The 26,757-nt window shown below is 37.7% G+C and overlaps 1 protein-coding gene and 1 long non-coding RNA gene across 2 annotated transcripts; both read left to right on the forward strand.

The window, feature by feature from the left end:
* The first annotated feature begins 5,429 nt into the window (after positions 1-5,429).
* Positions 5,430-5,854, forward strand: LOC110875421. Its single transcript, XR_004866578.1, has 3 exons — positions 5,430-5,571; positions 5,673-5,705; positions 5,784-5,854. It is a non-coding gene; the product is annotated as an uncharacterized LOC110875421 (long non-coding RNA).
* A 2,940-nt stretch (positions 5,855-8,794) lies between these two features.
* On the forward strand, positions 8,795-26,552 carry LOC110877333 (protein NRT1/ PTR FAMILY 6.2). The gene is made up of 6 exons (XM_022125477.2): positions 8,795-9,024; positions 10,124-10,226; positions 12,581-12,798; positions 23,578-24,119; positions 24,723-25,066; positions 25,825-26,552. Exons 1-6 carry the CDS (start codon positions 9,022-9,024, stop codon positions 26,328-26,330), a joined length of 1,716 nt encoding a protein of 571 aa, XP_021981169.1. The 5' UTR covers positions 8,795-9,021; the 3' UTR covers positions 26,331-26,552.
* The last annotated feature ends 205 nt before the right edge of the window (positions 26,553-26,757 follow it).

The following is a 26,757-nucleotide window of genomic DNA, read 5'->3' on the forward strand; positions in this document are numbered from 1 at the left end:
ATAATAACTTGCACCTGGCATAGGTCCAAAATATACCAACTACAACATGATAGTGCAACATCAGTGTTATCTTTAGCTCTTATCACTCTATGAATGTGCTTGCATTTTGTAAATTGACAATGAATCTATAATCTATAATGTATATTAAAACAAAACATTTTGGTGCCACTTGGCATAAACTTAAACCATTAGTTGCCACGTGGCAATGTGATATTCTTTCCCAATTGATTTTGAGCGGCAATTTGTTTTGGCTTCTCAAACAAGCTTTTCCTCTGTATCATTCAAAAACCCTAACTATCATACGGTGATGATTTCATACATCTTTGATTGTCTCAAACACAAAAACTCTCATCCAGGTATCTTTATTATCTTCAACGTGCTCCGACACATTTGTAGAGAAAGGACAGAACTGTTGTGCTCCGATGACAACCACTACCGGCGTGAACCACCCTTTTCTAGAGATCGGGATTATTCGTTTCATTCTTCTGATGATGTATGTTTAAATCTGTCGTTGCTGCTCACGGATCCACTCAAGATCACATTTAAGGTTCGATTTCCTAGAAGCTTTAATGCTGGTATATGTAATCATCTACACCCAGTGATTTCTTCATACCGATTTCTAGGGCAGATGATTATTAGGCCCAATCATAGAGACGATTCACTTCTAATCTTTCTTAGTTCACTAATCTTTCTCATTACAAATAATCAATTTCAATTTATGATTATTAGTCTTGATTTTAAGTTGAATTTGTCGATTCAATTTAGGGGTTTCAGAGTATACTATTGTTTCTAATTAATAATTTTTTGCCTATTTCTACACATTAGTTTTTTTTTTCTTCCTTCCAGATTGAGTTTGAATGAGTTTTCTTTGGCAGACATTTTTTCGAACACCTTCCATGCAAGCCCAAATTCAGTTTTTTTCTCTTATCTGGTTTTTAAATCAACTATTAATAATGCAGGGATGAAGGAGGATAAGGTTATAGTAGATATAAATAGTTATGATGGAGATAATGAGGAGGAAGAAAGGGAACTTAAGAAGGTGCGACTGATTTGGATGTGGATGTTGTTGTAAACAAGAAGGGGTAGGGGTGATGTTGAGGTTTTGATTAGTGTGATTCGGATCAGGTTAGAGGGTATAACAATTATTGAGGTTAATAAGTATGTTGAAGGATAACTAATTTGATTACTGAGATTTTTGATGGTTGGTTTAGCGAGTTGATGTTTTAATTATAGATTGTTTGATGGGGTATGTTCCAGGCTTGAGGATATGGTGTGAATTTGGTTAAATGGTGGATTAATGGATTGCTAAGAGGTATCGTATTACTTTTCGTTTTATGTTGTCTGTTTGGATTTCTCCCACTATTTAGTTGGATTCGTATTTTGATACCGAGATACAGTTTTATTCCATATGTGTTGTGTTGGTTATTTACATTTATGCATGCAGTAGTTTATTCAATCTTATTCTTTCTTGGATTATAATTACATTCAAGTTTTTCACATTCTTTTTGAATTATATATTTCTGATATTTGCCATTATAAACTAACCCTTACCTACTGCATACCAACTGCTTGATATAATGTGTGAATGGAAAGGAAATTTCTAATTAAAAGCTTTTCTTAAATTTGTTCCATATGTAAACCACTTATTTGATTATAATCAAGGACAATTTCTAACTGAAATAATATTTGTCTTGGTCTTGATTATTGAAGTTGTTGGACAATCAAATCTAAATTTCATGTCATTTAAACTAAAGTTTACATCTGTGTTCGATTAGTATTTTATTATACACTACTTTAATATCAACTTACGGCTGTAATGTTGTATAGAGGCAGCAGAGACCGCCAATGGCGGAATTTGTGAGCGTCTCGCGTGAAAGCAAGATTTCTTTCATCCAGGTTATTGTCTGTTCATTCTTTTCCTAGGGTTTCATTGTTTTAGTCATTATGATTATGTTTTGAATTTTTTATTTTGTGCCTATGTCTACTCATTTGTTTATTGTTTCTGTTTTTTTTTTCTTCCTTACAGATTGAGTTTGGATGAGTTTTCTTTGGTTGGCATTTTGTCGAACACCGTCCATGCATTCCCAAATTCAGGTTTTTTAAGAATGGTTGGGCGATATTCTTCTTAGTCGTACTTTCTTTGTCGGGCGTTAGGTTTTGTGTCTTGGTTATTCTTTGCTTTTTTTCCAATTGATCGTCGGTGTCGGTTCTTTCTTAAACTCAGTTTTTATTGGGTAAAAGTAGATGTTAAAGTCGGTATCATCGAAATAAGATAGCGTTTACTTCTGGGTTAAAGTTTTAACTTTCGATTATCAAGTGCTTTGATCTGTTAAGGTTATGTCTTTATTTTTTATTATTATTTAAGAAACAAATAGATATAGTGATCGAAAAGGAAAACATTTTATGAACAGGAAGATCCAAACATCCTCTTACAAGTAAAAAATTTCACCTATAGATTTATAGATATATCCTCTATGAATGCCTTAAAATATTGTTATTATAATTTTAAATGGAAATTAACACATTAAACTAACCAACCTGTTGTATTGTTGACAATCACCTTCGCGGCAAAAAGAACTCTGTTTAATGAAGACGCTTGAAAAGCATGGGGTATGACCCCCACCTTCTTATAACCATCAAAACATGGCGTAGCCGAATGACAAGTTTTTTTGGTAGAGTTTACCTACACCGAGCCCCGCCATCGAGCCACAACTCATTCGAGTCAACTCATTTCCAACAAGAAGGTGGTTCGTGCTAGCTCCCCTGGAAGCAAAGCCATGATAACAAGTCTCTCAGCAGGTGACTATTTCGCTAAAACCTTATGGGGAAGGTACATTATTATTATATGTAAATTTCTAATTTTAAATATTGTAATTTAAACTTAATTTCTTAATATTGTTCTCTGGACATGTTAGGCATCCCTTAGCTATCTCATGAAGCATTAAGCATTTCTATCTGGTGCTTAACTTCAAACCCTTATTGTTTCAAGCAATAGGTAAGTTCCAAGTTTTCTTCAAATCAAGACATGTTATTTATATTTATGTTAAAAATGAACACATTGACTTTCCAATTACTTTTGGGTTCATTTGAGATGCATTGGTTAGTTTGGCTATAATCAGTTTGTACAAGTTAAAACGGGCCACTCCTTGAAACCTCTCTAGATGAGCCACCAGTCGAACACCATCCACCAACACTGTGTGTAACCACCATTTAGCATGTGAAGCTTTTGTTAACCTTTCTTGAAACGACCTGTTTTACCCGGCCCTCTTTTGGTTGGAACCTGTTTTAACCCAAAGATTTTTTCAACTTTTTTAAACAACCCACTTAACTCGACCCAATAAACTTTTTTTAAACGACTCACTTGACTCGACCCAACTCACGTGTTTCACATTTTCATTAAAAATGACTAATTAAGGGAAATTTTATTTCGTTTGTTAACCAAGTTTTGTCAATTGTTTTTTGGTTAATTGTTGTTTCATTTAGCATAATTTAACCAATTCAATGTTTTTAAAGGTTTACGATTGTGTAACCATATTGGTTTTTAGGTCCTTACATAGCTTAGATAATCAATGAAAAAGTGGAAAAGGTCTACAAAAAGATCGATTTGGCACACCAAACAAACCATTTTTGAACTGTTAATATTTATATATTATGATGAAGATTATTTTCGTGTAGGAAGAAAAGAGGGAAAGATTATAAAATAGAAAATTTGAAGATCGTTATTTTTGTTTTGGTTAAGGTTAATTTTATTTTTTTTTTACTTTTACCATTTATTTCTTGCAATGTACTGTTTTACTACCTGGGGAAGTAGGTTCTTTAAACTTTTGATTCATGTTATTGTAGGATGATTTTAATAAAAAAAATTATTTATATTTTATGTTTCGTTGTGGAAAACATTTGTTTATAGAAATATAAGTTACTTTGATCTGCTTTATTACAAATTGTTTTACCAAATTATAGTTCAAGTTGCTGGCCATTTTGGGGGTTACTAGAAAAGTCAATAAATGTGTAGATGTGATCAAATTTGCGAAACATGAACTTGAATTTTGATTTTTTATACTGCTTCTTTTTTTCTTTGATTTTTATGATTTTGACCATTTGATTTTTTTTTTTCAAATCACCCGTTTTGACCCGAACTTATTTTGACTAGAACCCGTTTTGACCCGACCCTGTTTCGGTCCGAACCCATTTTGACCAAAACCTAACTGAACATGTTTTTAAGAAGCTCATGCCGGTGTTTACTATAGCGAGGAGCTGAAGTTTTCAAGGGACCTTGGCTACACTGTGCTCCCACTTTCTCGCTACCTCTATGAGAGGGTAAAGCCTATTCAAGAACTTTTTTAGCTCTCTATATTCAAGCAGGTTAGAAGCTAAGAAAGATGGAAACAAAGTTTTATTTTGTATGTACAAGATACTGATGAATTCGCTATTTCAAGGGCCAAGAGGTAACTTTTATTTTATAAAAATAATAAATTTATGCTATTTGAGTTATCTGTTGTGTTTTAAACCTGCCTTAGATTGCTTTTTGGCATGAAGTTTTTATTTAATTCATTACAATGGTACTTATAGTTGTGGGCTAAATTGGGTCAAGTTAAAAGAAATAAGCCAAAAAGGGAATAACCCTAAATATCTTTTATTCAAAGATTTATATTGATATTGTAATCATGATCTTTACATTATAAAAAGAGTGTTTTGCAGGCTAACCAACCCATTACACGTTACTTATCTTGCTCGATTATATTTCTTTAATTCTTGGTTGCCTATTTCTTGGTTTGCTTCAGGTATAGACGACTTATTATTATCATTCAACAAACGCCATTTTATACATTGTTTACTTGCATAACTAATTAGCATTCGAGGTACTGTTATAATTCTTATCCAATATTTTTAATCAAGGGTTTCAACAGGATTTATGCACTCCTTTAACGGTTTTCTGTTTTTGGTTATAAATAGTTTAACTCGGCCCATTTGACCCCTTGGTGATTAAACATAACCTGTTTTTTTTAATGGGTCAAATTAGGTAGATTTGAAATTAAAGAAAGGAAATCGCCAACCAGATTAGCACGTATGCGTCATACCACGGGAAAATTCATTGACATTTACCTCTTTGATCTTTTCTGTCCTTAGATCTTGGTAAATTTCTTTGACATCTTCATAGCAACTTCTAAATCGCTAAGCTAGAACTAATCGTGAACTACAACCACCATTATGAGCATCTCATTTGTTTTTCACCTCTTATTTACACAGCCACTCTATAAAACTGTAAGTCTATAACTGCTATAATCTTTTGGATTGCAAGAGTGAACCCTATCAATTTGGGTTTCTAGCGATACATTCAGGGAGGGTGATACGGGTAAAGATGCCTTTAAATTATTGAATATGTCAAGTTCTGAGCATCTATGTTTACACCGCCCAAACTTAGTATTAAATTCATTTCTGATGTATAAATTTACAATGTATTTGTATACGGTTTTTCCGAAGAACCAAATGATGGAGAATAGCAATGGACGTTGTCTTTGATGTGGCAAAAGAAATCAGGAATCTCCAAGAAGTAATTTCAAATATCAAAATGTGATAAAACTTAACTATATTCAAAAGATTATTATATAATGTTCATTTTCAAAACAGTTTGAAGGTCTAATCGTTGGTTTAATTTTTTGGTCCCTTCACAGGGATTATGAGGATGAATTAGGAAAACTGAAAAGGTAATTAATTTGTTTATTAATTATATAAATAAAATGTTAATGTATTCATTTAGGTAGTTTGGTTATGTGTGTAAACAGGGAGGTCCAGGAGTTGAGTTCAAAGAAAGATGAAAGTCAAGCTATTGTGGTTTATCTACAAGTTGACCCGGTTCGTAAACAACCAACTGATATCTTTAATTTTATGTTTGTTCAAAGTCAGATATTTGCCTGGTTTATGGTGTGAATTTGGTTATATGTTTGAGTTAAGCCACCCGCGAAGCTCGCGGGATCTTAGGCTAGTTCAAGAATATATCACTAAACAACAAAAAAGGGTAATACGATGGAAATTTGCTATGAATGAAATTTTATGGTTAATTATGCGAAGAAGGAGATCAATCACAATACTAACGACCAAAGTTCAATTCTCTTGCAAAAGTGACGTACGAGACCCGTCGCTAATATTGTTACAGACTATAAGAAAAAAAAAACCTTAAAATAATCAAGAACTAAAATTTGATTTTGAGAAAACTGTCTGGATAGTCTCTGTGGTTTGCCCATTTTTCACCTTTAATCACTAACTTTCTAAAATTACACCTATAGTCCCTAACTTTTTCAATTTCATTCCCGGATAGTCCCTGACGTGTAACTGTGTTCGATTTTGGTGCTAGGTGCGTGTGAAATGACAAAAATACCCTTAGCTAATTCATCTTCCCCACTCCACACCACCACCACCACCATCTACCCCCCTTCACCGTAACCACCACTGCTGCCATCATCACCGCTGCCTCAACCACTCACCAGAATTCCTCCTCCATCAATCCCCTGCATACTCGTACATAAACCAAGTTGATTTTAGTATATACATCAAAAGCAAAATGTCACAAACAAATATGCAGACTACTACTTTTAATATTAGGAAAGAAAGCTGCACTACTGCCACGTAAGAGGATCGCCGGCGAACCTAGATTGCCGGCAACTATTCCGGCGAAAATGGTTAAATTTTCATGAATAACAACAACTGATTCTTTATCAAAACTGTTGTTTTGTGCGTTTATGATCAGAATAAGGGATTATGGAGGTGGGTTTTGAAGTTATTGTTGAGGGTTTTGAAGAAGTTAGTGAAACCGGCGGAGATGTCGGTGCCGGAGGTGTTGGTAGGTAGAGGGAGGAAGGTTAGATGAGGGTGGTTGGAAGAATCCAGTGGGTTGAAGTCGGAGTGAACGATGGTTATCGAGAAGTTTTGGGAGTCGAGGTATGTGGCGAGTTGAAGCATTGGGGTCATGTGACCTTGTAGTGGACTTGGTACCATCACCAGCCGTCTTCTCCGACCGCCGTGCTCCGCCATTAAGCTCCTCTACGGAAGGTAGGTGGTGGTGGTTATGACAGAGGTGGTGGTGATGGTGGTTCTGATCTAGAAGAAGATAAGGAAGGATTTAGGTTTTTAATAACAAGGGCATTTTAGTACTTTCACATCCACTTAACACCAAAAACTAACCCCATCCGCGCCAAGGACTATCCGAGAAAGTTCGGGACTATAACTGTAATTTTAGAAAGTTAGGGACTAAATGTGAAAAATAACCAGAGATTATCCGGACATTTTTCTCTTTGATTTTCTTTAAACTTCAATAAATAAAAAGTACAAAAATAAAAAATAAATTAACTATTATATATATATATAGTTAACAAAACGAGGAATAGTAACTTTATTTTTAAAATAATATATAGCTTTTTATTATTTTATTTAATATATTATAATAGTTTATTATTACATTTACTTTTAATAACATTTTTTTATTTTTTTTCTTTTTTAAAACCATATATTTCCTTTACCAATTTTTAATAATTCTTTTTTCTTTTTTAGAGCATATATTAATTTATCAAATAATTTAATACTTCTTTAATAATTTACGTTGATAATTTTTTTCTAAAAACCTAAGTACGTAGTTGTGTTTGATTTTTCCCTCAACATTCCGTTATAAGTTTTGTTAAAAACGAAGTTATACTCAAAATAAAGTATTTATTTAATATCATAAAATGCTACAATGATAAACTAAACCATTCTAATCGTTTGGCTTTCTAAGCAACATGTTTTATTTTCAAATCACGTTTGTTTTATATTTTTATTTGTTCGGTTTCGCCGCAACGCGTGACTTGAAAAAAACTAGTATCTCTTTTTATACCACTATATATTATATACAAGAAAATAAAATAACTATAACAAAAAGTATATGATTTTTTTAAGAGATGAATCATATTGATAGATAAATTATAATTATATTCTTAAATTGGTAGCTGAGAAATAAAACATAAAGTAACATAGAAAATTTTAATATGTAACTTATTATAATAGTAAGAATTGTTAAAAACAAGTAAAGATAAGCCTAAAACTATTCTATTTCACTCTAGCTTCGCCGTTGATGCTTTTAAGATGAGACATTAGTGACGTATGTTTTTCTAATGTTTTTAAACAACAATTCCTATATTTTCTGGAATATATACACCAATCTACACACAAATTCCTATATTTTCTGGAATATATACACCAATCTACACACATGATTTGAATGCTTAACCTTTTGTTTGTAAAGTATACTACTTAACCACCAAGATATCCCACGTCTTTCACGTACCTATTTGGCAGCTTCGCAAATATCTTATAGTGTGAGGTGACCAACACCTAAACAAGATACACAACTAGAAACTATAGAGATTTCTATACTAATTCTAGCCCATGCCTAAGAAAACGATCAAGTGATCAATTTAAAACCCAAGACCATAAAAAGTTAAAAACCAAGGGTCAACGTTGGAGATTTTAGCCTTTTGTGGGGTAGAAAAAGCACTGTGAACATGTAATATTCAAAGAGAAGAAAGAATTGAAGGAATGGGTATGTACCCTACCAAATCAATGTGTACCATACAGATAGTAAAATAGCATTAAAGTTTTTCTATGATAAGCACAGAGGGATAGGGATTTTGTTATACATATTCTAGATTCCAATACAAATCAACATCCACTATAGTTTATTTTGTAAGAAGAAAAATATTGAAATACACATATATATGTCGATTAATTATATTATTATAAAAAATAAGTGCGAAGATTCTGGACAAAAAACAGTAGGTAATCTGTATCACACTCAATGATCTTCTTATAATGGGTAGTGGAGGGTAACCTTTAGTGTTGTACGTATTAATTTCTTTGCCTATATAAGGATATGTTCATCCATGAATCTTTATGTGCTAAGTGAAGCTCAAGTGAGAGAGAGAGAGAGTTTTGAGTTTTGTTAACTGATCAAGCTCTGTTCCTACGGAGACTTGAGAAAGAAGAAAAAAAACAATGGTTAGTTTCATCAACTTTATCAACCATGCATGTATCTTGATTTTTCAAAATCCTAGTATTTTTATTCTTAATCTTTTAGGTATATTGCAGCAAAATTTATTAAATCATAAAATACTTGGAGCATATTCAATTCTAATTATTTAGATATCTACAAACCCTTACGTACTTTTTCAAACACCCCTTTTTCAGTTATTCTTCAAAAATAATTTTTTTTAACGGCAAATTTCTTTGAATCCCTTTTATGTGTGCCACTTGAATCCAAGACACATCTATCCTCTAAAGCTAAGTGTTTAAAGGCTTTAATTTTGCCAATGAACACCACCCCGTTGGTTATTCTTCAAAAACATTCATTTTCTTTTCAAATGATTCATTTTCAATCATTTCAGACATATCCAATGCAGCTCTTACATCAGATTGTTACTCATTCTTCAATAATGTTCATTTTCTTTCCAATGCTACGGTTATCCACCCGCTTGTGTCCAATTATCCGTCCCTGTCTGGTTTGTCGCGTTGGAGATCCTCTTACAAGGAAACATACCTAATTAAAGTGATGTAGCATGTGTTATTATAACGAAGAACAAATCACGTTGATTCTGTGAATACCCGTGATGATCTTCTCCAAACTCTCAAAATTCAACCCAAATGGCATAGAATTTGAAGTGAAAAGTGATTAAACTCGAAATAAATTTCTGACCATTGGAATTACAAGAGCAATACATAAATAGATATTGGAATTCGAAATGGGCCACAAAAAGGCCATGGGCCAAACACAAGCTCAAAAACAAAATGCATAAAACACCAAAAAAACATAAAATGTGTCCAATACTCCCATTAGAATGCGTTTTCTAGGGCGAAACTTGGACAAGGCCTAAAACGGAGACCTGTAGCCAAAGTTATGCTCGTTTTCGTAAATCACCCTTGGAAGCTCGATCATGGGCCTCCAGAAATGTCATGGCCCGATCCTCTACACTTGGGCCTGCATCATAAGGCAAACTTATATTGCCTTCCCAAAACACCTTTTAGTTAAACCCTAATCGAGATTTATGACGTCCTAAATTATATCCTATGGATGTTAAAAATATGTTTTACGTGTTTTCAGGATGGCAAGACGAGTTTAACTGTTGCGGATGCAGTAGACTGCAAGGGTTTCCCAGCTGATAGATCAAAAACCGGTGGTTGGGTGCCTGCTGCACTAATCCTTGGTAAGTTCATTTGCTTCATAACCTATACTAACATAGTAACATGCATGTGCATCTTTGAGTAGTGGTCTTGTGGTCAATTCGGTTAACCATAACTGATCACAAACACTGAACACACAATTAGCTTAATTATCTGGCTTACCAAGACAATTACAAATTAACTTGGTCCAAAAACTGGACCACCCCACTAGATTTCATTGTGTACTATTATGTTTGGTATCTTTATATGTGCTTCCGTTAAATAGTGTTGTCTTTATTCCGGTTTGTATGTGATTGAGAGCACACGAGAAATCAAGGAGGTGGGATCAATCAGTTACTCTTACATAATATCCTCATGTGAAAACAAGCGTGGGAAATTGAGTGCAACAATGATCTACACTACAAACATATTTATATATATAATCTTGTACATGTTATAACTACGTATAACCAACAAATTAAACTATACGTTTTTAACACCGTACAGATAGAGAAAAATTTATGCATAATACATAGTGACATGTTGTAATAAAAGTTCTCGCTATTCAATCTAACATATCTAAAATCCCATCTTCTTCCCTGTCGTTCACCAAATCGACATGGCGGGTGGTTGAAAGATTGTTGTGCAAGTCATTAATTGTGCATGATTCATGCAAGTTCAAGAATAGTACATCTAATTAACGATAAGGAAATAAAAGGGCTTCAATATAGTAACCAAGTTTCAAGAGTGTTGTAATTAGGTTACTCATAGTTTTTTTTTTGTTCCAATTAGGTCATTCAAGTTTCATTTGATGTTTCAACCCTAGATATTTTACCTAAATAGAAGGTTATCCATCCTACATGGCATTTATTTAGGTTTTTTATTTAAAAAATTTGTTGACATGGCACGTAAATGCCAAATGGATTAGAAAAAAATGCGAAATAGGTTTAATTTTTTTTAAAAAAATTGTAGAAAAGATAAAAAATACGAAAAAAATTAAAAAATGTGATTTTTTTTTTCAAAATATCTAAAAAGTTATAAATGAAGATAAACAACTAACGATAAAATTTCAACGATTTGTAATATTTGATCCTTTTGGGTTTTGATTTTGTTTTGATTTATTATATTTCTTTTTTTTTATTCCATGTCATCATGTTTTTTTTTTAAAGTTAAATAAATGTCATGTAGGACTATGACCTGCTATTTGGGTAAAATCTCTAGCATTACAACACCAAAATAAAGTAGAATGATCTAACTGGAACAATAAGTTTTATCAGTGACCTAATTGAAACACTCCTAAAACTTCATTACTATTTTGTGATATATTCCCTTCAATATTTTATATTTCTTTTATTTCGAATCAAGCACCAAAGTCTTTGGAGGGGAAAAAGGCGTTATATTCCTATAATATTGTTTAGTTTATTTTTTTCGTCAAGTTTTCAAGTGAAGTTATTACCTTCTTTAATAATTGTCTTAAAAGTGATTTTAAATGTGTTTCTAATTGCTTTTATACAAGTCATAAGTTTGAATATTGTTTTCTCTAAACTTTAAAGATCCAATAGACAAAAAATGGTTATTATATGTAACAATGTACCAAAGTCTTTGGAGGGGGAAAAGGCGCAAAACATTCAGTCATAATCATACTTTGGTACATGGGTTTCATAAAGAAGATATGTATTTACATTTTAAAATTATCAGAAGAGAAAGTAATATATCATATTCCGGTAACTTTAATCTACAAATCAAATTTTATTTTCATTGATCTAAGTTAGAGAGTAAAGTATCCATTGAATATGTAAATTTCCCCTCCTTTTTTTTTTCGTTTTTTTATGCTTTTTAACAAATACTTTAAATAAATGATAAATCATTTTTTTACCTAGGGTTAACAACATGTAATATGTACAAACCTTTACAAGTACGCTGATTTATATAACATATTTATTTGTTAAGTTGTACTTGTTAACAAAAAAAGATGTTTTTAATATCGTTCTTTTGCCATTGATATATGTATATATACACACACGCTTAAGACGCTTTATAATTCTATCATAAAAATAATAGTTTCTGGGGCTTATTCCTAGTATTACATATTAGGTGTACACATATCATCAACATAATAACATTTCTAAAACAAAACAAAATAAGTAGTTGTGAGATCATCAGTTTTATAAGTTGCTTTTAAAACTATGAATCAAAACATATTTTTCATAAATACAATAATGTAATAAAAAATAATAAAGATTAATTCCTGGGAGATTAATTTGGCATTAAATTCGTTTGGGTATAATCTTTTCGAATTAAATTATTTTTATATTTACATACAAAAAGTTTCAGATTGAAAATGAACTATGAAAAATCAAAAATCAAGAAACTGAACTTTGACTTGGAATTATAACAGGAATTGAAATATGTGAGAGACTGTCAACAATGGGAATAGCAGTGAATTTGGTGACATATTTGGGTGGAACCATGCACCTCCCAAGCTCAACTTCAGCCAATGTGGTCACTGATTTCTTGGGCACATCTTTCCTCTTGTGCCTACTTGGTGGCTTTTTAGCAGACACTTTTCTTGGCAGATTCAAAACTATTGTCATCTTTGCCTCTATTCAGGCACTTGTAAGTCTTCTTATCATACATACAAGCAACACTTTCTTGCATTGCATACGTACTTTTACAGAAAACCATCAATGCATCACAATAACTTTAGTTCATGTCAATATATTGTCTATCATTCTAAACACTAGTAAGCCTTCCTATCATACATTAGATTAGATTGCCAACACTATATGGACTATATGCATACCCTTGATGCCATCGACCGGTCTTATTTTTCATACTTGGACATCGCTAACAACTCTATATCCGGTAGGTTGCCAATTTTCAAATTACAAACCGTCTAATACACACCAGAATTTAGAACTTAAATCAAACGCGTAACTTAACACAAACAAGGATTTACACGTTTTCGTTAAAAAAAGGTTAAAGAGTTGAGCACCCTATAATTTAGGGAAAGTCTCCGGTGAGGAAATCAGAGCCCTAAGTGATGAAATTCGGGCAGCTAGGCCAAACCACATAACTCCACTCGTAACTCAAGTTAGGATCCTTTTTTGTTGGCCCTTTCAACCCCATTTTCCCATGTTTAGCTGGTCTAAGTAAGAGTCAGCTAACTCTCAGACATTGGCGAAGCTTTGAAGGGGCCGGGAGGGGCCCGACCCCCCGAACTTTTCGCTCAGTAGTTGTCACACCCCCAAAATCCACCCGCGGATAACACCCGCTTCGGGGGCGTGACCGACCAGGATCCAGCCACCAATTATACTAAGCATTGGTTAATATTAAAGTAATACTTGCTAACCATAAAAATTAGCAAATATCAAGTTCAGAGTTAAAGGTTTTAAAGTTTAAACAGTAACAAGTAGCGGAAGCATAATTAAATAGTTTTTAAACAGTGTTCATAAGGTAAGCATAATAAATGCCCAACACACGGGCAGACGACCACTACACATCCCAAGTAGCTGCTCCAGTCACTGGCCACCTGCAAAGCATGCAGTAGAGGGGTCAACAATAATGCTGAGTGAGTTCACTAGTTGTCCAGTTTTAATTACCAAAAACTCGTTTCACCAGTTAACTTATCCGTTTATACATGCCATGGGGAGCTACCCCAAAAGTTAGCGACTAAACTGTTTTTCCAATACCGAACACTAGGTAACCGAATGCGTTTCCGCAGGATGCCCCGATGTCAATGTTCTATCATCATTGACGGATGCCTGAGTACATTAGTTCACGACCGATCCCATACCATGGCACGGTGTGAGGCTGGTAAGACCTAAATAGCGCTATCAACTAATAACCCGTTCGCCTGGCACCGGCGACTAATCGGTATTATGTAGTAGGGACTTGAGTGATAGAGTTGCGTTTAGTGCCGTTAGTTGCATTCCGTATAAACAGTAATTAACTAAAAAGGTTTCCCAATACAAGGGAAGATAAAGTAAGTTGTTTCCCAATAACTAGGGAAGGAGTGTAGACGGTATCCCCTTTACAAGGGGATAGGGTTGTTTTAGTCTCGTGTCCCAAACCACCGGGACGCATGCTTTTAAGTTGTGAACTCACCTTGGGTTGCTCGGTATGATACGTTACTTGGTTAAGTATGTTGGTCACCACGTCCTAACATGGTTACCAAATATGGGTCAAGTCGGGTACAAGTAAACACGTATAGCATGCACGTATACAAACAGTTAACAGGCAGAACTACAAACAGTAACATATGTACATACAGTAGCAGATCAGAATGAAGCCCAGTCAATAGGAGGCCCAACAGTTGAAGCCCAAAACAACAAGACAAACAGTCAAGGCCCAATAACATAAAACAGCCCAGTCGAAACTAAGGTGGTTGCGACTCGCAACCGAGGTTGCGACTCGCAACTGCGGTCTCGGTCCGTCATGATTTGGTTACGACTCGTAACCGGAGGTTGCGACTTAGCAGGTGTGGTTGCGACTCGCAACCAGGTTTGATGCGTGCTGATTGCGACTCGCAACTGGGAGATTTCGACTGATCATGTGTGGTTTCGAGTAGCAACCAAAGGTTGCGACTCGCAACCGTGATAACGTGCATGGCAATCCCTTCTAGAACCTGCAGTGTACGACCCAATGGAATTGCTGTTTCATGTAAATATTGTACTAAGCCACTAAAACATGTTTCTTGGTCGGTTTTGTGCACATTTTAGATCAAAATCAGCAGGTTCAAAACATTGTAGCAACATTCAAGCTGTTCATCATATATTCATCAATCAAATTCAAACTTCATTCACAAACAACTCAAAATCCTGTTTAAAACTCCTACCTATTTTCCGGGCAAAATCATAACCAAGATTAAACCCAAAACATGCATTTTAATAGCCACAATCATTAACTAACAATCAAGCCTAAATCTTTAAACATCATCGGATAGTAAAACCCATCAACTTAAACGATATGAAACATTTAACCAAAACCATCACAACCCACAAACCGATTATCATAACAACAAACATCATAAACATTCACAACAAACATCATCAAGTAGCCACCTTCCTTAGCATATTTATGAACATACAAGCCTAATATTCATACTAAAATCTCTAATCACATCAACAAGCATAAGACCATAGCAATCATCAACAATCATGAACATAAACACACTAACCGGTTACTCGGGGTTGAGAGAAAAGGGGTGTTCGGGTGGTCTCTTGGCTCGGCCGATCCTCCTTGTTGATAGCTTACTTGATCCGAGAGATATGAAGGAATGGGGAGTTGATTTTGGTTGCTAGAAATTTAGAGTTTTAGGGTTTAGTGAAGAAGATGAGAGGAGAGTGTGAGAAGAGAGTGTGTAAAATGATTAAGGGAGGTGGGGTTGGGTTTATATAGTGTACCGAGTTGGGCTAAGGGTTTCCGGGTTGGGTTTCTCGGCTACAAGGCCTTAACCGGCCCAAGTGCTTCACTGTTCACTCGAGACCGTGGTCTCGAGTCGGGTCTCGGGTTTGGTTCACATATATATAACACTTATATATATATACATACACATAAGTAAATCGGCACATAACACATAATAACAGATAGTTTTTCATATATTTTTACTGTTAGTCGATTACGTACACGTTCGTTACATCGAAAGGTTATCCGGAAAGATCCGAGGTGTCACATTATCCCCAAGTTTTAGGAACTTTCGTCCCGAAAGTTAAGGCAGCCACTGTCAAGCTAGTGTAAGTGAAAGCGTTTCAACGGGGTGTCACATCATCCCCCCGTTAGTTTGGAATTTCGTCCCGAAATTCGTTCGTAGCTTCAGTGCTGGGGTTTTCGTTAGGGAACAACTGGGGATACTTGTGCTTCATCTGGTCTTCCCGCTCCCAGGTATACTCTGGGCCACGTCGCGAGTTCCAACGAACTCGTACAAGAGGTATCTGGCTACGTTTGAGGATTTTGATCTCTCGATCAGTGATCTCAATCGGTTCCTCAGTAAAGTGTAGCTGTTCGTCAATCGTCAGTTCCTTAAAAGGAATCACAAGTGTTTCATCCGACAAACACTTCTTCAGGTTGGATACGTGAAAAACGTTATGTACCGCACTCAGTTCTTCAGGCAGGTTCAATCTATAAGCAACCTTACCGATCTTCTCGGTAATTTCGAATGGTCCGATATATCGCGGATTAAGCTTGCCCCGTTTACCAAAGCGAACCACACCCTTCCAGGGTGAGACTTTAAGTAGAACCCGGTCACCGACCTGGAATTCCAATGGTTTCCTACGCTTATCAGCGTAGCTCTTCTGACGGTCACGAGCTGCCGCCATACGTTGTCTGATCTGGGCAATCTTTTCCGTTGTATCTACCACCATCTCTGGGCCCGTGATTTGACTATCACCGATTTCCGCCCAGCAGAGAGGTGACCGGCATTTACGACCGTACAATGCCTCAAAAGGTGCTGCCTGAATACTAGTGTGGTAGCTGTTGTTGTATGAGAACTCTACTAACGGTAGATGCTTCTCCCAATTCTTGCCAAAGTCGATCACACACGCTCTAAGCATGTCTTCTAGAGTTTGGATGGTACGTTCGGACTGTCCATCCGTTTGCGGGTGATAAGCAGTGCTCATATCTAAACGTGAGCCAAAGCATTTGTGCATAGCTTGCCACAGTTCCGAGGTAAATCGAGCGTCTCGGTCGGAAATAATTGAGGTTGGCACTCCGTGCCTCGAGACTACTTCCTTTAAGTAAATCTCTGCCAAGGTAGAAAACTTGTCTGTTTCCTTAATAGCCAGAAAGTGCGCGGACTTGGTTAGTCGATCCACTATCACCCAAATAGCATCATTTCCGCGTTGAGATCTAGGTAGCCCTGTAACAAAATCCATGGAAATTTGCTCCCATTTCCATTTCGGGATTTCCGGTTGTTGGAGTAGACCTGCTGGCTTCTGGTATTCTGTCTTGACTCTCGCGCAAGTCAAACATTTGCTGACGTATGTTGCTATGTGGGCCTTCATACCAGGCCACCAATACGTAGTCTTCAAGTCATGGTACATCTTGTCCGAACCAGGATGTACTGAGTAGCGGGACTTGTGGGCTTCGTCCATCACGAGTTCACGTAAACCTCCAAAGAGTGGAACCCAGATGCGTCCTGTTACATAGTAAGCACCATCTTCTTTCTGTTCTAGTTGCTGTCTCGACCCTCGCAGAGACTCAGCCCTGATGTTATCCGGCTTCAATGCTTCAACCTGAGCATTTCGAATCTGAGTAGGGAGGTTAGACTGGATGGTAAGTTGCAGTGCTCGCACGCGCTTTGGTACGGTGTCCTTTCGACTGAGGGCGTCTGCCACGACATTGGCCTTGCCCGGATGGTATTTGATGGCGCATTCGTAGTCGTTCAAGAGTTCGACCCATCGACGCTGTCTCATGTTCAATTCCTTTTGCCTAAAGATATGCTCGAGACTTCTGTGATCGGTGTAAATGGTGCACTTGGTACCGTACAGGTAATGTCTCCATATCTTAAGAGCAAAAACCACTGCTCCTAGTTCCAAGTCGTGCGTCGTGTAGTTCTTTTCATGCGTCTTGAGTTGTCGTGAGGCGTAGGCAATAACTTTCTCGCGTTGCATTAACACGCAACCGAGTCCATGAATAGACGCATCGCAGTAAACCACAAAGTCGTCAGTGCCGTCAGGCAACGTGAGAATAGGAGCGCTACAGAGGTTATCCTTAAGCCTCTGAAAAGCAGATTCCTGCGCTGCATTCCACTTGTAGGCGACGCCTTTCTGAGTGAGTGTTGTGAGAGGTTGTGCAATCTTTGAGAATCCCTGAATGAATCTGCGGTAGTAGCCCGCCAAACCCAAGAATTGGCGTACTTCAGTGGGAGTCTTAGGCGTAGGCCAGTTCTTTATCGATTCGATCTTAGCTGGGTCGACATGAATTCCGTTCTTATTAACTACATGGCCGAGGAAATGGACTTCTCGAAGCCAGAAGTCACATTTAGAGAATTTGGCGTACAGTTGCTCGTTGCGAAGGAGTTCGAGGATAAGGCGTAGGTGCTGTTCATGCTCTTCTTGACCTTTCGAATAAATCAAGATGTCGTCGATGAACACAATCACAAATTTGTCGAGGTAAGGCTTACATACGCGGTTCATAAGATCCATGAACACTGCAGGTGCGTTGGTCATTCCAAAAGGCATGACGAGGAACTCGTAATGACCATAACGAGTCCTGAATGCAGTCTTGGAGATGTCTTCGTTACGAACTCTCAGCTGATGATAGCCTGATCGCAGGTCAATCTTTGAATAGTAGCTCGATCCTTGCAACTGATCGAATAGGTCGTCGATGCGCGGGAGAGGGTAACGATTCTTGATGGTAACCTTGTTCAACTCACGATAGTCGATGCACATTCGGAATGTGCCGTCCTTCTTCTTGACAAAGAGCACTGGGGCTCCCCAGGGTGATGAACTAGGACGGATAAATCCTTTATCCAATAGTTCTTGTAGTTGCGTAGAGAGTTCCTTCAGTTCTGCAGGGGCTAGACGGTACGGTGCACGAGCTATGGGTGCTGCTCCAGGAGCTAGCTCGATTTGGAATTCGACCTGACGGTGAGGAGGGAGTCCAGGTAGTTCCTCAGGAAATACCTCGGGATAGTCGCGTACTACAGGAAAATCTTCAATCCTCTTTTCCTTATCGTGGGCGTGGGTGACAAGTGCTAAGATAGCGGTGTGCCCTTTCTGCAAACACTTCTGGGCTTTTAGAAGCGAGATAATGCCTGTGACTTCTCCACCTTTGTTGCCTTTGACGATGAGGGGTTGACCAGAACGGCGAGGTATACGAACTGCTTTCTCTTGACAGAGGATCTCAGCGCGATGTTTGGATAACCAATCCATACCAATGACGACGTCGAAGCTTCCGAGTTTGACAGGGAAAAGATCGATACTAAACGTATGGCCAGACAATTCTAGGGTGCAGTCGTGGATCACGTGCGTGGCCTCGATGTCCTTACCATTAGCTATCTCGACGGTGTGCTTAGAACTTAATAATGCAGGCGAGTGCTTAAGTTTCTTACTAATGCGAAGGGATACATAACTGGCATCGGCACCGGAATCAAATAACACAGAAACATAACGATCATCAAGTAGGAACTTACCCGCCACGACGTTGGGATCGTTCCTAGCTTCTCCAGCTCCAATCACGAAAGCTCTGCCCCTTGCATTTCCAGCATTGTTATTCTGCTCATTGTTCCCAGCTCCCTGGTTGTTGTTGCGATTCTGATTCAGTTCAGGGCAATCCTTTCGCATGTGCCCTGTTGCCCCGCATTTAAAACATACTCTGTTGTTTCCCTGCTGCTGTTGCTGTTGGGGTTGTTGCTGATTCTGCCTTGCCGGGAACTGACTTCTACAATCCTTGGCTTCGTGCCCCATCTTGTGGCATCGCTGACACTGACCCTTGTTGCATGCCCCATTGTGGTGCCTGTTACACTTGTTGCACTTAGGGTAGTTTCCCCGGTAGCCACCCTGTTGCTGAGCGCCTTTGTTGTTGTCAGTTTTCCTTTGCTGAGCTGGGGCTTGAGTAGGGTTAGCATCCTTACCCTGATTTCCATCCCACTTTCGTTTGCCATCACTAGAACTTCCTTCCGCAGCACTGATCCTTTTGGGCAACCTGCCCTCTTCCACAGCCTGATCCGTGAGTTTGTGAGCAAGTCGAACGATCGGCTGAATGGTAGTGTGGTTGGCTGAAGTTACATGGCTTCGGATTTCTGGGGCCAGACCCTTGATGTACAGTTCGATCCTTCGGTACATGGGTCGAGACATGTTTGGACAAAGAGCAGCATAGTCGTTGGACAGCTTGGTGCAGGTCTCAATCTCCGACCCAACCATCTTGAGTTCATAGTACTCATTCTCCAGCTTGTGGATGTCGTCCCTGTGACAGTACTCTTCCTTGATCATATCCTTGAAATCTTCCCATGCAGTAGCGTTTGCAGTCTCCAAACCAAGCATTTGAATTTGCGCTTTCCACCATGAAAGTGCGCTTCCCTCTAGAGTACCAGTAGCAAACTTCACCCAGTTAGCAGTTGGGCATTCACAGACAGCAAAAACAGCTTCGACCTTCTCAATCCAGTGCAGAAGGCCTATGGCACCCTCCGTGCCATTGAAAGGAAGAGGCTTGCAATCCATAAAGGTCTTGAAGGTACAAACACGTGGTTGCACAGGTGCAGGCTGACCTGTTGTGAGGAGTGAAGCGAAATAGGTTTAGAGGCGAAAAGACGATGCGGCGGTAGGATCTAAACATCCTAAGACAACGAGTTTACCTATAGGGTGAGCTGCGAAAGCTGCAGCCACAGTGTTGAGCAGGCTAGTGAACTGAGCCGGGGTCATGTTGACGTTTCCTCGTCCGCGTCCACTCATTGTCTTCATAACCAGAAAACATAGTATGAGTGCGTGATAGCGAGAATAAGATAGAAGAGAGAAGATGTATCTATCTAATCAGGCAACTAGTACGTATATCATAACAGGAAACATAAAGCAAACAAGTAAACACTGGTCCGAGCTATGAGGTCAAATGTGTCGAGCCTTGCACTTGGAGTGTAGTGTCGTCGCGAGTCACGGGTTATAGTCTGGTTTTTCTCAAAAAGATTTTTCCCCTTTTTAAAACCAAGTTCACTATAACCAATGGCTCTGATACCAATCTGTCACACCCCCAAAATCCACCCGCGGATAACACCCGCTTCGGGGGCGTGACCGACCAGGATCCAGCCACCAATTATACTAAGCATTGGTTAATATTAAAGTAATACTTGCTAACCATAAAAATTAGCAAATATCAAGTTCAGAGTTAAAGGTTTTAAAGTTTAAACAGTAACAAGTAGCGGAAGCATAATTAAATAGTTTTTAAACAGTGTTCATAAGGTAAGCATAATAAATGCCCAACACACGGGCAGACGACCACTACACATCCCAAGTAGCTGCTCCAGTCACTGGCCACCTGCAAAGCATGCAGTAGAGGGGTCAACAATAATGCTGAGTGAGTTCACTAGTTGTCCAGTTTTAATTACCAAAAACTCGTTTCACCAGTTAACTTATCCGTTTATACATGCCATGGGGAGCTACCCCAAAAGTTAGCGACTAAACTGTTTTTCCAATACCGAACACTAGGTAACCGAATGCGTTTCCGCAGGATGCCCCGATGTCAATGTTCTATCATCATTGACGGATGCCTGAGTACATTAGTTCACGACCGATCCCATACCATGGCACGGTGTGAGGCTGGTAAGACCTAAATAGCGCTATCAACTAATAACCCGTTCGCCTGGCACCGGCGACTAATCGGTATTATGTAGTAGGGACTTGAGTGATAGAGTTGCGTTTAGTGCCGTTAGTTGCATTCCGTATAAACAGTAATTAACTAAAAAGGTTTCCCAATACAAGGGAAGATAAAGTAAGTTGTTTCCCAATAACTAGGGAAGGAGTGTAGACGGTATCCCCTTTACAAGGGGATAGGGTTGTTTTAGTCTCGTGTCCCAAACCACCGGGACGCATGCTTTTAAGTTGTGAACTCACCTTGGGTTGCTCGGTATGATACGTTACTTGGTTAAGTATGTTGGTCACCACGTCCTAACATGGTTACCAAATATGGGTCAAGTCGGGTACAAGTAAACACGTATAGCATGCACGTATACAAACAGTTAACAGGCAGAACTACAAACAGTAACATATGTACATACAGTAGCAGATCAGAATGAAGCCCAGTCAATAGGAGGCCCAACAGTTGAAGCCCAAAACAACAAGACAAACAGTCAAGGCCCAATAACATAAAACAGCCCAGTCGAAACTAAGGTGGTTGCGACTCGCAACCGAGGTTGCGACTCGCAACTGCGGTCTCGGTCCGTCATGATTTGGTTACGACTCGTAACCGGAGGTTGCGACTTAGCAGGTGTGGTTGCGACTCGCAACCAGGTTTGATGCGTGCTGATTGCGACTCGCAACTGGGAGATTTCGACTGATCATGTGTGGTTTCGAGTAGCAACCAAAGGTTGCGACTCGCAACCGTGATAACGTGCATGGCAATCCCTTCTAGAACCTGCAGTGTACGACCCAATGGAATTGCTGTTTCATGTAAATATTGTACTAAGCCACTAAAACATGTTTCTTGGTCGGTTTTGTGCACATTTTAGATCAAAATCAGCAGGTTCAAAACATTGTAGCAACATTCAAGCTGTTCATCATATATTCATCAATCAAATTCAAACTTCATTCACAAACAACTCAAAATCCTGTTTAAAACTCCTACCTATTTTCCGGGCAAAATCATAACCAAGATTAAACCCAAAACATGCATTTTAATAGCCACAATCATTAACTAACAATCAAGCCTAAATCTTTAAACATCATCGGATAGTAAAACCCATCAACTTAAACGATATGAAACATTTAACCAAAACCATCACAACCCACAAACCGATTATCATAACAACAAACATCATAAACATTCACAACAAACATCATCAAGTAGCCACCTTCCTTAGCATATTTATGAACATACAAGCCTAATATTCATACTAAAATCTCTAATCACATCAACAAGCATAAGACCATAGCAATCATCAACAATCATGAACATAAACACACTAACCGGTTACTCGGGGTTGAGAGAAAAGGGGTGTTCGGGTGGTCTCTTGGCTCGGCCGATCCTCCTTGTTGATAGCTTACTTGATCCGAGAGATATGAAGGAATGGGGAGTTGATTTTGGTTGCTAGAAATTTAGAGTTTTAGGGTTTAGTGAAGAAGATGAGAGGAGAGTGTGAGAAGAGAGTGTGTAAAATGATTAAGGGAGGTGGGGTTGGGTTTATATAGTGTACCGAGTTGGGCTAAGGGTTTCCGGGTTGGGTTTCTCGGCTACAAGGCCTTAACCGGCCCAAGTGCTTCACTGTTCACTCGAGACCGTGGTCTCGAGTCGGGTCTCGGGTTTGGTTCACATATATATAACACTTATATATATATACATACACATAAGTAAATCGGCACATAACACATAATAACAGATAGTTTTTCATATATTTTTACTGTTAGTCGATTACGTACACGTTCGTTACATCGAAAGGTTATCCGGAAAGATCCGAGGTGTCACAGTAGTGTTATATATGTAGTTTTCGTATAGAAATTTTTGGGTATATACGTTTTCGACCCTCCGATTCTATAGAAAATTTGGGTATATACGTTGTTTTCCGACCCCCCCGTCGAAAACGTCAAGCTTCGCCACTGCTCTCAGATCAACTCTTTATCGCTAATTATGCTTCATGACTGACATATAACTTAAGTCGCAAACTATTCTTTTGGTGACACCTTTTTGTTAAGCTCCATATTTTTTTTCATATATTAACAACTCATCCCATATCAATATTGATTATGCTAGGGTACAGGCACACTGGCATTATCAACAAAACTACCAAACCTAAGGCCACCACCATGCCATTCAAATAACAACTGCCAAGAAGCAAACGGATTCCAAATGGGAATCCTCTACCTCGCATTGTATCTCATCGCACTCGGGACAGGCGGTCTCAAATCCTCCGTCTCAGGATTTGGTACTGACCAATTCGACGACAAAAACGAAGCTGAAAAGACACAAATGGCCTATTTCTTCAACAGGTTTTTCTTCTTCATCAGTCTTGGAGGACTCTTGGCGGTTACAGTCCTTGTGTACATACAAGATGAAGTTGGTAGAAGCTTGGCATATGGGATTTGTACGATTTCAATGTTCGTCGCTATTGTGGTGATCTTGTCGGGAATAAAAAGATATCGGTACAAAAAGCGTCAAGGAAGCCCGATTGTTAGTATTTTTCAAGTACTTGTTGCGGCTATAAAAAAGAGGAATTTGAATCTTCCTTATGATATTCACATGTTGCATGAAAACACTCCTGATGGTTCAAGGATCCATCACACGAATCAATTTCAGTAAGTATCAAAGAAATCTATATATTCTTGATAAGTATGGTAAACTAGAGTTGGGCGGTTTGGGTGATAAAAACACTGTTGTATTTTTTTTTTTCAAATGTTTGTAGTGACAAATATGATTTTTATTACTCACTGTTAAAACTAACGAATTTAATCGAAGTAGAAGTCGTTATTTGAGAAGGCAACTAGAAATATTAAGGCAAAACTGTTTTGTAAATATTAAATTTTACATATTGTTACAGAAAAACTTATAAAATATGTATTAAATGTAAATTATTACAGTTTTTTTTTTTTTTTTTTGTAATATATTGTTACAGATTTCACATATAATCAGAGATTTTTTCTAAAATATTAGATTTCGTTCTATTGAACTAGGAATCATGTTAAAAAAAAGATACATTCATTTTTTTTAACAGTATTTTGAAAGAAGATAAAAACACCCATTCATAATTATCAGTTTTAAAAACAATCCATTTGTCGAAAATATTTTTATAAGATACAGATATTTTACAACATTTATCTGTTATTTTTAGCTAATTAATACTGTTTTAGTCCGTTTGAGGTTAAGCATAATCCAATTTAACCTATTCTATCTTCTTGTAGGTGCTTGGACAAGGCTGCGATTGTAGCAGAAGGAGATTTTGTGAAAACTGGCTCGGGTTCTACGGTAAATCCATGGAAGTTGTGCACAGTGACCCGGGTGGAAGAAGTTAAAATGATGGCCAGGTTGTTACCGGTTTGGGCGACAACGATATTGTTTTGGACCGCCTATGCTCAAATGATCACATTTTCTGTCGTACAAGCATCCACTATGGAACGAACTGTTGGCGGGTTCATGATCCCTGCAGGATCACTCACTGTCTTCTTTGTGCTCGCTATATTGCTTACTTGCGCTGTTTACGATTGTTTGATCATCCCTTTTTGGAAGAAATGGAAAGGAACACCAGGTGAATATCAATCTGTATATATATAGGTTATTGACACATAGCAGAAGCACAAAGATAGCAAAGATAAAATCAATTCTCAAGAAAATTGATATAGTAGTGAAACTTAAATATTAAGATTAAACATTAAATGATGATTTATTTTATGAAAAAAAAGTTCTAAATTTGGAAAAAATCATCAAATTTTTGAAATTACAAAATACAAAGTGTGAAATAAAATACTGAAATTAATGACATAAATAGACGCGTAAAATATATGATTTACATGCGTTAGAGTAAAAACGGAAAAATATCAGAACTGATTGGAATTCGGATTAGACAATTGGGTCCGCCTATCGTTATTTGTCACATGATCCGACTCGTCAGGGCCTTTCTGTCCACTACTTATGGGCAATGGCGAAGCTTGAGATTTCCGACCGGGGGGTCGAAAACGTATGTATCCAAAAATTCCTATAAAACGGGGGGGGGGGGGGGGGGGGTCGAAAAAGTATATACCCAAAAATTTATATACGAAAGCTACATACTCTCCACTACTGAGCGAAAAGTTCGGGGGGTCGGCCGCTCCCTCCTGCCCCCACTATGCTTCGCCAATGCTTATGGGCTCCGAAACTCCACTTATAACCCAATGCTCGTTTTATCTATGTTGAGACCATTTCTAATACAAATAGGAGTCTGCTAACTTTTGAATCAATTAGTTATCAGTTTTAATCCGGTGTGAGCTAATCCAAAGTACTAATTGTTTATTTTGTCTCCCACAACAGGTTTCACTGATCTACAAAGAATGGCATTAGGGTTGATTCTCTCAACCTTAGGAATGGCTGTAGCCGCAGTGATTGAAATGAAGCGATTATCGGTAGCCAAGTCCGTTGGTGGAAACACAACCGAAAACCCGTTACCAATAAGTGTATTCATCCTCATCCCTCAGTTCTTGCTAGTAGGCGCGGGTGAGGCATTCATATACACTGGCCAGTTAGATTTCTTCATCACAAGATCACCAAAAAGCATGAAGACCATGAGCACCGGGCTCTTTTTGACAACACTTGCACTCGGGTTTTTCATGAGCAGTTTTCTGGTATCCGTGGTGAAGAAGGTGACTGGAAGCCGTGACGGAGAAGGGTGGCTCGCGGATGATATCAACCATGGAAGATTGGATTGCTTCTATGGATTGTTGTCGATTTTGGGTGTGATAAACTTTAGTGTTTATCTTGTGGTGGCAGCTTGGAACAAGAAAGAGGATAAAACACCAAAAGTGGTGGATGTGGTCTGATTATTAATGACTCCTTTGATTGTGTATTTTTTTATGTTCTTCAATGTTGTTATAATGTTCAAGAATAATTATATGTAATTTCGCTTGGTTAAGTTGTTAACCATATGAAAGCAATTCATGTGCATCATTGGAAAATTGCATATTATTATGCACATGAAAGAAGTTATTTTTTGCATCTTGTATGATTTAGAGTTCAATAGTATGATGAAAAGAATTAATTGACAGTGTGATCAAACGTCTTTAAAAATTTGGGGTCCATAATAGCATGTCTATTTTTTTTATTTTTTTGGATTGGTGGTAAAGATAGTGAAACAAATAAATAGCTGAGAAACTTCTGTGTATTTATGTGTCACATATTATTACTATATATTACTAGAAAAAGGTAATCAACAGTTAAGGAGGGTATGTTGGTAATTTTTAAAACCTG

This window comes from Helianthus annuus, chromosome 9 (genome assembly GCF_002127325.2).
Source record: "Helianthus annuus cultivar XRQ/B chromosome 9, HanXRQr2.0-SUNRISE, whole genome shotgun sequence".
NCBI lineage: Eukaryota > Viridiplantae > Streptophyta > Magnoliopsida > Asterales > Asteraceae > Helianthus > Helianthus annuus.